Raw genomic sequence first — 15,895 nt, 5'->3', positions numbered from 1 at the left:
CTGAACTGTGCCTTTAGGTGTGGGCTGTCAGCTTTGAAATTTTGGATCCTACTTTTTCCAAGAAAGATTTACTTGAAAATTGAATGACGTTTATAATGTGGTAATAGAAAAGGTTAGTGTAGCAAATATGTTCCGAGATGAACTCTTCAGACTTGTAAGTATTTAATTTTTTGTTCTTTTATGTGCCAAACTATTCCAGTTCCAGAAGACTATTTCCTACTGGGCTGTGTCTTTGCAATTGCTGATTACCCAGAACAGATGTCTGACAAACAGCTGTTAGCAACCTGGAAACGGGTAAGATTCTGCTGTATTTTTAAACAACTATGATAATGTAATGTCATAGTAACTAAATTCTAGAAGAAATCTTTGGAAGTATTTCAGCACTATTTGCTTTTCTTTAGGCATCCTTTTGTGTAATGTGTGTTACAACCTAAAAAAACATGATTCAGCTGCAGCTGACCAGAAAAAGTAATAAAAATGCTTTAGATCTGCAGCCTGGTTCAATTAGGTCTTTAGTGAGAACATTAGCTAAATAAGTTATAGCCTTAACTATTTCCCAACTATTATGCTTTTAATCAGGCAGCTGTAGTACAGCAAATGTAATATAGCATTGCTATCTATCTTTAACTTGATTGTATAAAAAGACTCTTTTTTTGCATATAATTTTGGCATTTAATAGCCTGTGAGGTATCCACCTGAGTGAATAAGATGGAAGAATAGAGTGTTTCTGTTTTTTGCCAACTTCTATTTTTCAGAAAAATCTGATTGTATCCTTTCCTAAATGAGAGGACTTTGATGTTCTTCAGAAACTTCTGATGGATTTTATAGTTGAATTTTCCCTACAATTTTGCATAATCAAGTAAGCTGTTGACATTTTTAACAGCACTTGTGTTTATTGCTGAGATAGAATTGAGTAGTTCATGAAGAATTGTTTAATAGTTATACTGCAACAATAAAAAACGTGAGAAGGGTTATTTTTGTTTATATATATTTATTTGGTTTTTTAATTGATTCTAAAATATAGATTATTTTTTTGGTAGCTCAGTGAGAAGGTGCATATTTAATTTTGTTTTCTCTTTTTTCTTTTTTTTTTTTTTTTTTTTTAATTCTTTTCCAAAATGTTCTTAAGGTAGATAACAAGCCTTTTTTTGGGGGGGTAACTCTTCAGTGAAATGGTGCTGATGGTGGCAGTGTCCTAAAGAGTAGACTTTCATTTCAGACTGTTTATTTCTTAGGGTAATTTAAAAATCGTTGCATATATTAGAAGTTGTGGGTTTGTTGTCTTTATCAGATCATTCAAGCACATGGTGGGACAGTGGACCCTACCCTAACAAGCAGATGTACACATCTTCTTTGTGAAAGCCAAGTCAGTAACATGTATGCTCAGGTATGCAAACCAGTATCGTCTATTCATGCATGCTTTCATTACTGGAAAGGTAGGGCTTTTCAGTATGTACTTAATGGTTAGATTGCAAGTATAAAATTACAGTCTTTCATTACGTGCTTTTTTATGATTTGTGGTTTATGGTATAACAAATTTTCATAATGCATGTCATGGATTTATTCCGGAGAGCACTGAGAAAGATGCTGTGAGAAGGAGGATACTGAAAAGAAAGAGAAAAATTACTAAAATTGAAGCTTTGTGTTGTAGAAAAAGTTTAAAATAAAATGAAGATGTATTTTGCTTTTTAAAAGCTGTTTTTATGCCTGTATTCATAGGCTTTAAGAGAAAGGAAGAGATGCATTACAGCACATTGGCTCAACTCAATCTTGAAGAAGAAGAAAATGGTACCACCTCATCGAGCCCTTCATTTTCCAGTGGCATTTCCACCAGGAGGAAAGCCATGCTCTCAACATGTAAGATGAAAAAGCTTACTTCTAAGGAATGCTTGCTTTCTTACAAGAGCAACATTAAAATGTAGCTAGAAAGTGGTTACTCGAAGCATAATAGGCATTTCTTTCGTCTTGGAAGAAAAGCTGCTGTTAATCTTAAGGTCCTGTGTTGATGTGGTGCAGGCTGCTGGGTGATTATGAGTGCTTTGCAAGTCTTACTGAGTTCTGAGTGCTGAGGAGTAACACCTTGTTTGGGAATGAGCCTCTTGTAATGTTTGCATCTCAGTTTCTATGAGTTGTACATAGCAAGACGGCAGGAATCCAAGCTGTGTCGTTTTTTTACTAACAGCACATCTAACAGTCTCTGCTTCCTTTACCATAACCCAATGTTTTGAGGGGATTTTTTGAGGGGTTTCTTTTTCTCGGTCAATACCCAGCAAATATAAAAAAAGGAAGCTCGTATTGTTAATCAGAGAATAGGAGGTTGCAGTTACAAGCAGCCCATGCAGTGAGGAGCACTGGGCAAGCTGAATTTTGTGGGGTGGAAAGGGAAACGTGCAGAGTTGAATCAGATGCATCTTGAAGTAACACTGTGCAATATGAAACAAGATGCCAAAGTATGTTACACATCGCGTTTCTTTTTGCTGAATACAGACATACAGGATGATGGCCTTGCTGCTAGCCTGTTCTAAAAGACATAAAAAGAAATACAGGTTTGGGAAAATTAGAATACAACAATATGCCTGTGAGCACAGGGGTTGGTAGTAAATGTAATATGTAACGTAATAAATGTAGCTTATTATCAACAACAGAATTGCTGTTGCTTTTTCCTAAATAAAAAGAGAGAGTGGCAACCTGGCAAAACTAAGGATAAGAATGGAAGAAGTGGAATTACAGTTCACCACCAATAATCGGCTGGCATGGTTTATTTGGCTTCATGGCAGAGTAGAGCAGAGCATTAAAAAGATTTTTAAAAGCAGAGAAGGGCAAAGTAAGTGTGAGCATTTCTGTGTCTCCCTGAATATAAACAGCAGCAGGAGAAAGAGGTGAGATGTACGAGAAGAAAATTAGGTGTGAGCTATTTCGTAATAGTCTTTGTAAATGAGAAAAAGCTGACCATCAGAATGAAGATGATTCTTCCTGCAGAATGAAGATGATTCTTCCTGCAGAACTAGTGCTAGAAACCTCACTTTTTTATGTATAAACGAATTAGTTTTAGATTGTACTTCATGTATCCCACAAGCCATGTTTTAATTAAGTGCCTATATGCCATAGTTACGGTACTCTGTATTTCATTGTAATGTAAAACGATTAGTAATGGTAAAAGATTTTCAACAGGAGCATTTTGTAAGTAACTATTGATGTTCCGTTATTTGTAACTGCCTCTTTCTATCTGTAGATAATCTCTGTGACAGGATTTGTTGATAGTGACAGAGATGACCTGAAACTGATGGCCTACCTAGCAGGTGCCAAATACACAGGCTATCTCTGTCGCAGCAATACCGTTCTCATCTGTAAAGAGTAAGTGGTTTATTTCTGCAGTATTCACGTTCTTGTAGCCTATTGCCAGTTAGTGTTTTCCTTACCGTGAGGTGCTAGTTTCACCTCGTTATGAGAATGTTAATTTTAATAAATTCTGCAATTAGATAGCAGAACTTAGTGATGTTGTTCCTTGAACTAAGTTAGTGCATACTGTTACGCAATGAATTTGGCCTTCTGGACCCAGGCAAAAAAAAAAATTTACTATTTTAAAATATTTTGTAAGCGATGCTGACTGTTAGTTACATAATCTATAAGTAAAATACCTTTCTTTTTAATAATTGTTAAAGTTTGACATGGGAAAATTAAGTTAAATCCAGGTCTAATTGGATTCCGTTTGGGGCAGAAATTCTACCCTAACTGACTTGTTCTGGCACCTAGAACAAAAGTATTTTTTCGGAGTATCTACTCTGTCACAGTTACAACAGATAGTAGGCCAACAAAGAAATACTGGTATTTTAGGTTTATTATTAGAAATTGCAATTTTACCTATTTTATCAGAACGTAATTTTATTTTTCTTCATTTCTGAACAATAAGACCCAGTGGCTTGAAGTATGAGAAGGCTAAAGAGTGGAGAATACCATGTGTAAATGCGCAATGGCTCTGTGACATACTGCTAGGAAATTTTGAAGCTTTACGGCAGATACAGCACAGTCGGTATACGGTATTCAGTCTTCAGGATCCGCTTTCTCCTAGTCAACATCTAGTTCTAAACCTTCTGGGTAAGTTTCAGTCACAAACCCCTGTGTTCTCTAGCATGCATATATGCACCTGCTTAATAAAAGCATGTGTTTTTCTGTTATAAATAACACTGCAATGGTTTAATTTTTGTTTTGTTCTTAAATTCCTAGATGCTTGGAGAGTCCCATTAAAGGTATCACCAGAACTTCTAATGGTATGTGGAATTATTGTATATATACAGCTGGTTTTGTAAAATTGCTCTTTAGTGTTTTTAGTGTGAGCAACATGACAGGGGGGCTTACACAGACCCATACCGAACCTCCTGGCTGTACTTCCTACTAATGTTTTATTATATTTCTGTATCTATTTTATTTTGAGAAATCTGAGGAATAAGGTTTTGCAGAACTAAGAAACTGGAGTGCAATGTACAAAATTAAGTTACTTTTGAGACATTTTGGGCTAGTTATTCCTTAATTTTTACATCAGACCTTTAGAAAGGGCTTAGTATTTGAGTCAGTACCTATCTGAAAATCAGGCCACATAAGGGTTTTTAAGGCAGAACACCCAAAATCAGTAAGAATTTTGATAGACTATTGGCTAAACTTTGAATAGGATAGACAATGTAAATTAAGGGTGGAACTACTTTATAAAATCTCTTTGAAATATTCTAAGAACTAAAACCATGGGCATATAATCCATATATTTTGTAATTTAAAAATATTTCATGCTTTAGAAAGTGTAGGTGATAGCCTTGGAAATAACAGCAGTGTAAGTGAACAAAGAAGAATGTACCTTAAAAAAGATAGAAAACATCAATTTTTGTAATGTATTTTATGAAACATGCAAAACAGGAGCCAGATGTAAGAAGTGAGGTGGAAAATGCAACATCTTCTGAACTGTTTCTTTGTTCTGAACATGCAGAAAACTGTTTCAGTTTTTGTATTGTAATGTACAAAAAAAATATTTGTATCTCCTGTTTTCAGATTTATACTTGGTAACTGTTTTCACAGCGTCTGTCTTGACAGTAGGTAAATCCCAGTTTAAGCTACTAAGCTTTCAGTTCATTTGTACAACAGGTGACTGTCAGGTAACATTTTACATTGCACAAAAATGTTTTGCCACACCTTTTGTGTTCTGGATCACTTATCTCAGTCGTTTTGTATACTCTTCAGAATAGAGGAGCTTAGTAACTGTCATAACTTAGTTTGTACTAATACTTTAAAATGGGATCTGAGCACTATTTTTAATACCTTTCAGCTTTAGAAATAGCCACTTCTGTATCCCTGGCCAGAAGTTTGAAATTTCCTTCTTCTTATAGACCCGTGTGGAGTTGTTTGTGGACCTGTAGGAAACTAGCTTTAGAAAATTAAATGCTTTTAAAAATTTGTGTACTTCATGTTTTCCTGGAGAAGGATGGATTCTACTAGTGGCAAAATAAAAAAAATCCTTGAGGAGAATCAGTATGCACTATTATTACTTTAAATATTTTTTTAACCAACTCAGTTTTGGACTTGTTACCACCACCCTTTGCATCCATACTGCAGTTGAGCTCATCTTCAAATTGGGCATGTGCTGCCTTCGTGTGATTTCACCAGAGCAGGTGGTGGTCCATGTCCTGTGTTCTGTAGGAAATGGGAGGGAACTTAGGGATCAGAAGCCTAATTTAGCACCTCCCTTTCTGTATTTACTCTGTGGGGACCCTTCGTGGCCATGTGATGTGAGAATCTTGTAACTTAGATCAAAAGAGACTTCTGGGCATGATCTTGTCCAGCTCCCTGCAGGATGCCCACATATGAAGAATATGATTTGGTAGTAGAAAATGCAGGGCGTGTAGGAGTTTCAGACCAGTACTTCACTGCTTTCACAGTAGGCTTTTCTGTTTGTCTGGGGATTTAAAGTATGGGGTCCTCTTAAGGACAGCTGGCTGTCAGATAGTGTTGATACAGTCTACCTTTTCCGTTTGCATAGTTGAAATGTCTATCAAAAAGCAAGTGTGTGCACTTTTCTTTCCAGATGCTCCTACTAGTGACTGTCTAGCATAAAAACGCATGTTCCTGAGCATAGGGAGCAAACCCCTGCGGCCTGTTCCTCCCAAAGGGCCACCCTCGCCGCAAGGCTGGAATAATGCTGCCTGTCTTTCTGGTCATTTGCCTGTAGCATTCCTCATTAAATTGCAGGTGTAGATTTGAAGGTTAAAAAGGAATAGAAGTCACACACTCCTGCGACTTGAGAGCTGTGGTTTCAACTTTCCCAGGCCAAGGAGAACCTAAAAGCTCCATTTCTGTACCCCCGGGCAAATGCTGTCATGGCTGGGGAGGCAGGAGAGTCTGACCAGGGAGTACCTGAGCATACACTGGAGCTTCTGTTTATGTAGTTGGGGAACCTGAATGTTTAGAATGCAGGTGCCAGTATTTTCTGTTGATATTTAAACACCGAGTAGTAGTCTTCATGTATTTAATAAATGGACAGGTTTTTCAGTCATTTAATTCTTTGGGTTTTCTATTGATGATGTACCATCTTTAAAGGAAAAAAAGTCCCACACTGTTTTATTTGGTGTACACTTAAATGGTTACATACTTTGTGGAGAAGCTTTAGTTACTGCTCAAGCTTCGCTCAAGTCAGTTGTGTAAGCAACAGGTGCATCAGTACATGTTCAGTAACATGTCTTTTTGGTTTGTGTTTGATTCTCTTTAATATGTTCTCAGAATACTGTTGTATAGTTTTTCTCTTTCAGAATAGAAGTTGGTTTCCCTGCTCAATTCAAATATAAACATGTAGATGGTTTAATTTCAGGGTGTGAGATTGCCTTTGAAACCAAAGCAAAATGAATCCAGTCTTCAGCCATCTTCTAAAAGAGCAAGGTAAGAATAGCAAGCAATCGGTGCTAGTAGTCCTTAATTTACTTTTCCACATAGGTGTCAGCTGGTCATCAGTCTGGTTCCATCCTGAGCCCTGCTAATTGAAATAACTATCAATGTTTTTTGCATGTTACCAGCTACTCAACTGGCAAGAATAAAATAATAACTAGAGTGAAGTAGTAAGAGAATTGGGAGAGAAGAGAAATGGGAGAATATGTCCTCTTCTCAACACAGTAATTTTTTTCTTCAGAAGATTGATCCTGCCTAATTCTTGTTCATCTGAGTGCTTCCATTGGTAGAAGTAGCAAGAGTGTGCTTGTCTAGTTTTAACATAATAATACTCTGGCCCCAAACTTCACATCCTGCTGTATTTCATGTATTTCCTAGGATTGAAGACCTACCACCACCTACTAAAAAACTCACCCCAGAACTGACGCCAGTGGTGCTCTTCACAGGATTTGAGCCTATGCAAGTTCAGCAGTACATTAAGGTGACTTTCATCCTTTTGTCTTGTGAACTACACTGAAACACCTGATAACTTTTTTTCTTCATGTTGAATTTTTGCTAGCTAAGGCTTGATTAGTAGACATCTAGTGGATACAAATGTATACTTACTGGGGCTGGGGCTAGAGTGTAGATTTACATGAAGTGAGCTTTATGTGGTAACTGTTCTGCTTTAGTTAACTTTATACTTCTGTGCTACTTGGTTTTTCTTTCCATGTGGTGTTTTGAAAATTAAGAAACCTTCTACATTTGGTTTTAAATCAGCAAACGGCATGACCAAGTTTAGGTCAGAAAAGTAGTGATGGTTGTAGTGGATAAGAGCCAAGATTCCTCTAGTGTAGTTGTTATGTGTAATGCGAAACGCTTCAAAGAAAACTGACGGCAAAGCTTATGACAGATGTGAGATAATAAGTTCCCATAGAGATTTTGTTTTGTTCCCAAATAAAATTGCCCCAAAACTTCACTCTTAATTTTTAACCTTCTTTTAATGGCGTAAAAATCCAAAAATTCTTCGAACCATAATAATGACTAAATGTTTTTTCCAACATAACTTTTCATTTATGTTATTTTTCACTTTTTGGCTGAGGTTTGAAGCAGAGGGTTTTTTAACTGCTGACCTCAGTAGTGCATGGAAAGATGCTGCTACTGATGCCTGCTTCAGTAGTGAAAAGTGAAGCCTAGTTTGAGTCCACTACATTTCTTAGAAATATGCATCGCTTTGGTGTGCTCAAAAATATCTAATACCTTTATTATACCTATAGTTGTTTCTAAAGTAGTTGGGCTTTGGAGGTTTTTTTCCCCCTGCAGTGTTTGCATTTGAAACTTCATAGTAAATATTTTGGAGCATAAGATATTTTTTAGTAGATCCCATACAATTCCAGCCTCAATTCCTCATTTTCTGTCGAGTTGGCACTGTGTTAATTATATGGAGAATCTGTTTTGGTAACAGCTATGGCTCACAAATACAAAAAATGAACTTCAGCCTCGAGGCTTGTGAAGTTCCATCTAAACTTGGCAACTAAGATACCATCAAGACCTTTCAAATTTAGGTTTCTAGCTACTTCTCACCTTCTTGAGATGGAGGGGTAGTCTTTTTTTTTTTTTTCTCCTGTATGCCCAAAAGTTTCTTTGAACATCAGAAAGGAAATCTTGCAAGGTCTGCATTCATAGATACACAGTGTTTGAGGTGAATGTGTGTTAACTATGGAAATAACAGCCTTTGCCTTTCGTAGGTGTGTAAGTGTACTATGTGTTTATACATGCCCTGAAGGAAATAAATTACTAGAGAGGTTTGGTGTCATTGCATAATACTTTTGTGTATTGTCTTTATGCAAACCATCAAAGTAAGCCAGCACTGTAAAGAAAAGCTTAAAACATTGTCCCTCTCTATCCTACTTGTTCGTTATTATCAGAGCAGTAGAGTGCAGAGGGATGCCAGAGATTTTCAGGGTTCTAATATACCCAGTAGGCCTTCTTGCTTGGGTGACTCCTGATGACTGATGTAATAAAATCACCCTAGTATCTTAAATATTTATACTTAAAGATATTGGTGTTTTGTTAATTTATTTGTATGAAATACTTGCCATAGAAAATCAGAAATTCATGACGCATAGATACTAATAAAGCTGTCCAAACATTTTTTTCTTCTTTAAAGTTTTATGAGAGGAAACACTCTTATCTCTAAACATCTGTGGTAGTTTGATATGCCTCACCTGTTGATCAGTTGTGTTACTAATCCCTTCGGATAATGACTCGGATCTTAACTGACAAGATAGCAGCTGTGATGAGTTAGTTTGGGGTTGTAGTTTAAACCAGGAGAAAGGGATTACTCAGTATCATCAAAAATACATGTGGAGCTAGTGTATGAAAAGAATACATGTTTTTCACGAGGTGCTTTTCTCTTCAAAGAAAAGACTGGCAAAATTAAGAAATTGAGTTTACTGTAGCTACAGTGTATACCACACCTTCCACATAAAAGAGTTACTACATTTTCTGCTTATTCAAATTTAATAGAGTGTTTCACTTAAAGGTTTTAATTTGTATCTTAACAGTTATTTTCTTTCTTAAAAAACCACAACCCAAACCTGAAAAACTGCAGAAGCAGAATGTAGCTTTCAGTCTTGCCAGATGAAATATATGTCTGGAAATGCCTTTGTGGTGGCTGTAAATTCCGTCATGGTGGCTGTAAATTCTGTCAAGATTAATCAGCTTTATTAGTAAAGAAATGACTGTAATACAGAAATCTCCTATGTTTACTGTGTTATTAGGAACTTAGTTTTATTTTATGGTGATGTTACGGTTCTTCATTATTTTCATCCAATTTTTAAAGGACTATTCCATTCTGATGTGTGTTTTCTACAACTTTCAGAAACTGTATATCCTTGGAGGTGAAGTAGCAGAATCTGCCCAGAAATGTACCCACCTAATTGCCAGTAAAGTGACGCGAACTGTCAAATTCCTGACAGCAATTTCTGTAGTCAAGCACATCGTAACTCCGGAGTGGTTAGAAGAGTGTTTCAAATGCCAGAAGTTTGTTGGTAAGTTAAGCTAGTACCAATTTATATAGTAAAAAACCCCCTTCAGGTTCATGACAAGCATATTTAAATATACTTTGTTGTGTTGACTTCTGACTTCAGCGTTTCTTGTCAGTTTTCTAAACAGTTCAGTTTTTGAAAGCGGAGTTATTAATTCTTCTGCAAGTTTGTCACAGCTCTTGAAGAATTATGCACAGAGTTTTTAAACAATTACATTAGCAGCTAGTATGTATTCCACTTCAGTTAGAGGATTATGTTAGTACGGTTAAATAAAGCTGTCATAAGACTAAATTATGGGGAAGTTTTGTGTGGGTTTTTTTTGGTTTTGTTTTTTTTTTTAATTCTCTTTCAAGAGAACATTTGGTTTCATTTAGTTTTCATTTGATTTAATACAGTTTCTTTTCCTGAAATGAAGTAAAAATGTATTTTAAAAGTTTGCTTTAGAGTGATTAAGTAGTTGGATGTTGTTAAGCATTGTATTTCTTTCTTGTGTAGCCATTTGTAGATTTTTACTTATGGTTGCATTATTTTATCTAAGTCTTCTTAAAGGCTGTTTATTTCTTTTATGATTGTTTTATGCTTTTTATATGACTTGTTTGTAAGGTGCCATTATATAATGTTGCTGCCTAACCGTCATAGAGACTTAAATCTGCAAATAATTAACCAATAACCCAGCAAACATTTTTATAAATCTCAAGAAGGCAACTTCCTTGGTTCAGCATCAGTGAACTGAGAAATCAATCCATTTGAAAGCTATTAGAAGATAAAGAAAGTCTGGGGATTTAGAAGGATGGTGGTTTTGATCTAGTACGTGAAGTACTTCACTTGTCTACTGAAATTTAGTTGATTTGTAGCTAGTGGTCTGCCTTCACTTTCATACCTAGTACAATGATGGAAAATATGGCAATTGTTTAGAAAAACTGTCTTACTGGATTTCTTACAGAAGACTCTTTAACACCATCTCTTGCAGATTGTTGGAATTGTCCTTTGAAAGACCAATTTGTTCTCCATGTAGAATATTTTCTTCTTTGACTTGGGTGTTTTGAATTAAGTCTGTTTTAGCAATATGTTTGACATAGCTTTTAGTGGAACGATAAAGTTAAAACTGAAACTCTATCCCTAATAAAAAATGAACAATCAGTTGAATAAGAGGACGTGGGAGACAGATGAAAAGCTTGCTCTGTTAAAGCTGCATGAGGAATTGAAGACACTTTCTGGGCTTCCATAGGTTGTCACAGGGGTTTGAACTTCAGCTTAATCCTTCTGCTCCTTTACCTGCAGAGAATTAACAAATAAAAATTTGCAAGTTCCTCCAATAAGTTAGAAAAAGGGACTTTATAAGACAGTGGCTATCGTTAGGTATACAAGTATGAAATACACATGTAGTTTTATTCTTCAAGTAATTGTGGGTCATCGCTGTAAGAAGCCTAAAAAAAGGGGGTATTATAATCATGTTAAAACTGGTAGGTTTAGAGTCACCCTACCACCACCATTTTCTGATCAGATTACATCCTGGGTTAGGTGGATGTTTTTGTCTGCTGCGTGTTACGTTGTCAATCTTTCTTTTTCAGATGAGCAGAACTTTGTGCTCAGAGATGCTGAAGCTGAGGTACTTTTCTGCTTCAGTTTAGAGGAGTCTCTGAAGAGAGCACAAGTAGCTCCACTGTTCAAGGTATGCAGTTTAAAATGACATTTAAGTACTTGAAGCTTTTCTGCCTCGTTTTTTTCAGAACTGGGACCACAGGTTTCTAGCTGAGGGCAATGACCAGTATATAGTGTGAAGCATTTGTTAAAAATTTTATTTTTTACTGGATGCCTGTTTCCTGTCTAAGCATCATTGGGGTGGATCTAAGCCCTCTGAGGGAGGGAGTGGATTTCTGTAGATGTGAACAAAACATGCTCAGTATACTTGACTGTGTGTGTTCCCTTACAAAATTTAGAACATAGCTCTGTTGCTTGCAAAAAGCCATGTACAGAAGGGATATGGGTTTTTTGTTTTTCTTTTCTTCTCCTTTCTTTGTTACACTAGCTTGGTAGTCAGAACACATGCCCGTAAGATTGGAAGTCTGAGGGTGAGTTTGCCCTTCAGCCTCAGGGATTTCCAGTTTGATTCTCCTTGAAGACTGTGCTTACCACCAGGCTGTTTGCTAGGATGGTGCAAGATGTTTTTTACGCCTCCGGTTAAAATCCCATTATATTGCAGAGAGGTATCTGAAGATCCAAGTTGCTTGAGATTCTTAAGCCTAACTGAATTTGAGACTGTTTATTGAGGCAAACCACCTAAAAAGGATATTTTTACAACCTGTAATGAATAAGAATTGATGTCTCAAATTTATTAAGTCTAAATACTACATTTCACTCCATTTTGCAGTCTAAATAGCAGGTGGTTTTTTTATTTCTAGCTGATAAACAAAGATAATCTACTTTGTGATCTGATCACCTGTATCAGGTTCGGTCAAGTAGTAGGATAATTTTTATCAGGAAGTAATAAACTGTCTCTTAATTAAAAGCTGAAAGTTCTTTTGCAACACTTCGAGACATCCCTGTACTTGAAGCAGCAAGGAGCATTGTTGCTTTTATATGTCTTGCCAACCTGCAGTTACCTTTTTTATTTTTTGGAGTGGTTTTATTTTATTTTTGTTTTGTTTGGGTTTTTGTTTTAATGCTAGCTTAACCAGTGGGCATTTGAAGGTTTCCTGGTTGTTATTTTACAGGTGTTGAATAGGCACACCTAAGATATTCAAAGTTACCTAAATTGTGGGTTTTCCCCTCCAGAGAAGACATCAGTGGTAATTATGGACAACTCACAAGCTGGTAAATTTGTTGCCATAAGCTGTGATACCTAATACCATCTTACAAAGCCTGCCCCATGGTTGAATATGCGGAGAAGAGTTATGTGATAATAAAACTTAACGCGTTGCAGAAATCAGTTAACTAACGTTTTTTCTTATATTCTTTTTTTTGTCTTGTAGGGAAAATATTTTTACATTACACCTGGAATTTGTCCTAGTCTTTCCACCATGAAAGCTATTGTGGAATGCGCTGGAGGAAAAGTATTATCTAAACAACCTTCTTTTCGAAAACTCATGGAGCATAAGCAGAATAAAGTGTGTAGAGTGTTGCTTTTTAAAATTTACTGGTAATATCTTACTGTGTTGTTCTGAGCTTACAATTCGTTTCTTTCATTTAGAGTTTGCCAGAGATAATCTTGATTTCCTGTGAAAATGACCTTCATTTATGTCGAGAATATTTTGCAAGAGGCATAGGTATGTATAAACTATCAGTGTAATTTGTATAGTGTAGTGGTTATTCTGATAAATTTTTTTACTTATTATTTTACAAGTACAGACATCTTTTGAAGCTTTCAAATAACGATAGAGAAATATATGGTCTGTTCTGCAAACCATGGAGAAATCTGAGCCAGCTGATTGCTAGGTATTTCTGATAGAGGTATTTTATAGCCAGGTCACCATAAATCTCTGGAAGGGTAGGCTTGAACTTGGGGCTTCAGTCCTGCATGAGGCAGGATTACTGTCTCAGTATTCATCAAGTTACTTAAAGATTTGGGGTTTTACACTGAAGTAAAAACAGCTAAGGTGAAAAGTTAACAAAGGTATGCACGAGGAAGCCAAGTATTTGCGATGTGAAGTGTGTGATGGCTAATAATAGGGCCCTGATAGCGGTGGGGCAATACTCCCATATGCCTTTGTGTGAAGAGCAGGAGGGTACAGAATGGCCCCTCCTGACGTGCATACAGAATGAGAAGGAATGTCTTCGTAGGGTGTAAACTGTGTGCATGTTTTCGATATTTCCAGATGTCCACAATGCTGAGTTTGTCCTGACTGGAGTACTTACTCAAACACTGGATTATGAATCATATCCTTTTTGTGTGAAGGCTGTCTGCTGCTAAGGGAAGTGTGGTTTGCTAGAAGTTTTTCTTAACTAGGAACTGATATTTAGGTTTTTTGGGATGTGTAATGTTTACTTGATAGGAGGCTAGTTTAACACGTAGAAACCTAGCTTAAATTCAGAGTGGAATTACTTTTTGATAGGAAATACTTCGGGGAGGTGGGAATCAGGGTTGTCAAAAAGTAATAGTAGTAGAGTATTAAGCAACAGGAAAAAAGCACTTGTCACTAAGGATAATACTTCTCAGGATTTACTTGCAGGTGAGGAAAATCCCTTTTTGCTGAAGAAGATTATAAACCTTGTTTGATAAATGAAGTGAAGGGACCAGTAAGGGTTCTGTGTCTTTATGCATGTTTTTTATATAATTTCTATTTTGCAGTCACTTCTTGAAGTTCTTCTTTCTTAACAAGCATACATATAAATTTACTTGATGGATAGTAAAATGCCTTACTGCTTCGGAATCCTTGGAGCATTAAATCTAGCTGTTCAGCCATTGTACAAAGCAACTAAAACTTCCTGTGGATGCTGTTTTCCAGCTGTTTTCCTAGGGATGATGAGCAGTGTAAAGCAGGAAAGCATAAATAAACTGCATCTTTTTTAGGATGTGTAATTTTATTATGCTGAAACATAATTTACTATGTTTTGTATTATACTACCATTTTAAAAGAGCCCACTTCAGGTATCATGATTAGCCCGTTTTTAAACATTTTAACGTAAATGACGGTACTTCAGCCAAACGTGTAATTTGGATGTAAAAATAAAAGGGCTTGCTATCTATTAAATTATGGATGTTGAAGATGAAAATGTTTTGTACTTTATTTTTATTTCTTATACTCTATTTTCTTTTATATTGATATTTTGCCCACATTTTAAATAAATGTACTTTTAAATGTTTTACTCTATATTTTAGTGGTGGTTCATTTTTTTGAATACTGTGCAACAATCGCACTCTGGTAAGAGTAAATTACTCAAATCTTTTTCCAAGCAATGTAAAATTATTTTAAGCTTATTTTACCAGGTATGTTTTAATATATGAAATCCCAGTGCTTTAAAGGGAAATCATTGTAAATGTATATACATGTTTTTACTGAAACAAAGAAGCAGCTCGAAGGAAGGAGAAACTATAATCCTGCATTATTACGCTGTTGTGATAACTTTTGTTTGTATAGTGAGTTTTACTAAATAAATATTAAAAAACAATTTCCCAATTCTATATTCAGTTGTATTTCCTAGTACACACACAGTTCTAATAATGTGACTTTACCATTTTTTGTCAGTTTAGATTCTAGTAGATGAAAAGGCTGTCCTGAAAGCATTTATTCTCTGATCAGCAAGCCATTGAACTTTGGTGGGGGAGTGCAGATACTCATTTGTCTGTACGGCATCAAATACATTATACTACCTGGTGAACCAATCACAGAACAATTCAAAATGCAAGATGAAAGAATACTTTAAACAGTAGCTTATCACACTTTGTATCCCCAAGGATTTTGTATTTTTATGCAGTACCATTTCACAGGGAAGCTTTTACAAAACTGAGGTAAGCTGCTATTCTTAGCTTATGGGATCATTTAGGTTGGAAAAGACCATTGAGCTCATCAAGTCCAACCGTTGACCCAGGACTGCCAAGCCAGTCACTAAACCATGTCCCTAAGCACCACATCAAAGTATTTTTTAAACACCTCCAGGGATGGTGATTCACCACCTCCTTGAGCAGCCTGTTCCAACACGTGACCACCCTTGCAGTGAAAATTTTTTTCCTAAATATCTAATCTAAACCTCTCCTGGCGTAACTTGATGCGGTTTCTTCCTGTCCCATTCTACAGAGAAATTATGAATATCTCTCTTGTGCTACGGCTTAAAATCTGAATCCACCTGATACTTGACCACTGCATCAGTTGCCTTTCTTCCCATGCCTCAGTTCCACAAAGTGCTTAAGCAAGTAACAAATTGAAGCTGTAAGAACACAGTGGTAGTAAAATTTCAAGATAAAAGAAGTCCCGTGGAGGTCAGCACTGTGCCTGTTGCCTGTTACT

At 36.2% G+C, this 15,895-nt stretch overlaps 1 protein-coding gene across 3 annotated transcripts in view; it reads left to right on the top strand.

The window, feature by feature from the left end:
- Nucleotides 1-14,761, top strand: part of PAXIP1 (PAX interacting protein 1) — a 40,232-nt gene extending 25,471 nt beyond the window's left edge. For 2 of the 3 annotated variants that reach the window (XM_055708522.1, XM_055708520.1), the window contains exons 8-20: nt 200-294; nt 1,292-1,387; nt 1,720-1,857; nt 3,233-3,354; nt 3,911-4,095; nt 4,225-4,268; nt 6,848-6,915; nt 7,300-7,402; nt 9,785-9,953; nt 11,522-11,622; nt 12,923-13,057; nt 13,141-13,216; nt 13,766-14,761. In XM_055708522.1, the coding sequence (XP_055564497.1) occupies nt 200-294; nt 1,292-1,387; nt 1,720-1,857; nt 3,233-3,354; nt 3,911-4,095; nt 4,225-4,268; nt 6,848-6,915; nt 7,300-7,402; nt 9,785-9,953; nt 11,522-11,622; nt 12,923-13,057; nt 13,141-13,216; nt 13,766-13,860 (1,427 nt within the window). In that variant the 3' untranslated portion in view covers nt 13,861-14,761. The remainder of the gene's footprint in view (nt 1-199; nt 295-1,291; nt 1,388-1,719; nt 1,858-3,232; nt 3,355-3,910; nt 4,096-4,224; nt 4,269-6,847; nt 6,916-7,299; nt 7,403-9,784; nt 9,954-11,521; nt 11,623-12,922; nt 13,058-13,140; nt 13,217-13,765) is intronic. The other variant, XM_055708521.1, reaches the window with a different exon arrangement.
- The last annotated feature ends 1,134 nt before the right edge of the window (nt 14,762-15,895 follow it).

This window comes from Falco cherrug, chromosome 4 (assembly GCF_023634085.1).
Source record: "Falco cherrug isolate bFalChe1 chromosome 4, bFalChe1.pri, whole genome shotgun sequence".
Classification (NCBI taxonomy): domain Eukaryota; kingdom Metazoa; phylum Chordata; class Aves; order Falconiformes; family Falconidae; genus Falco; species Falco cherrug.
This window is presented reverse-complemented; position numbering and strand designations above follow the sequence as displayed.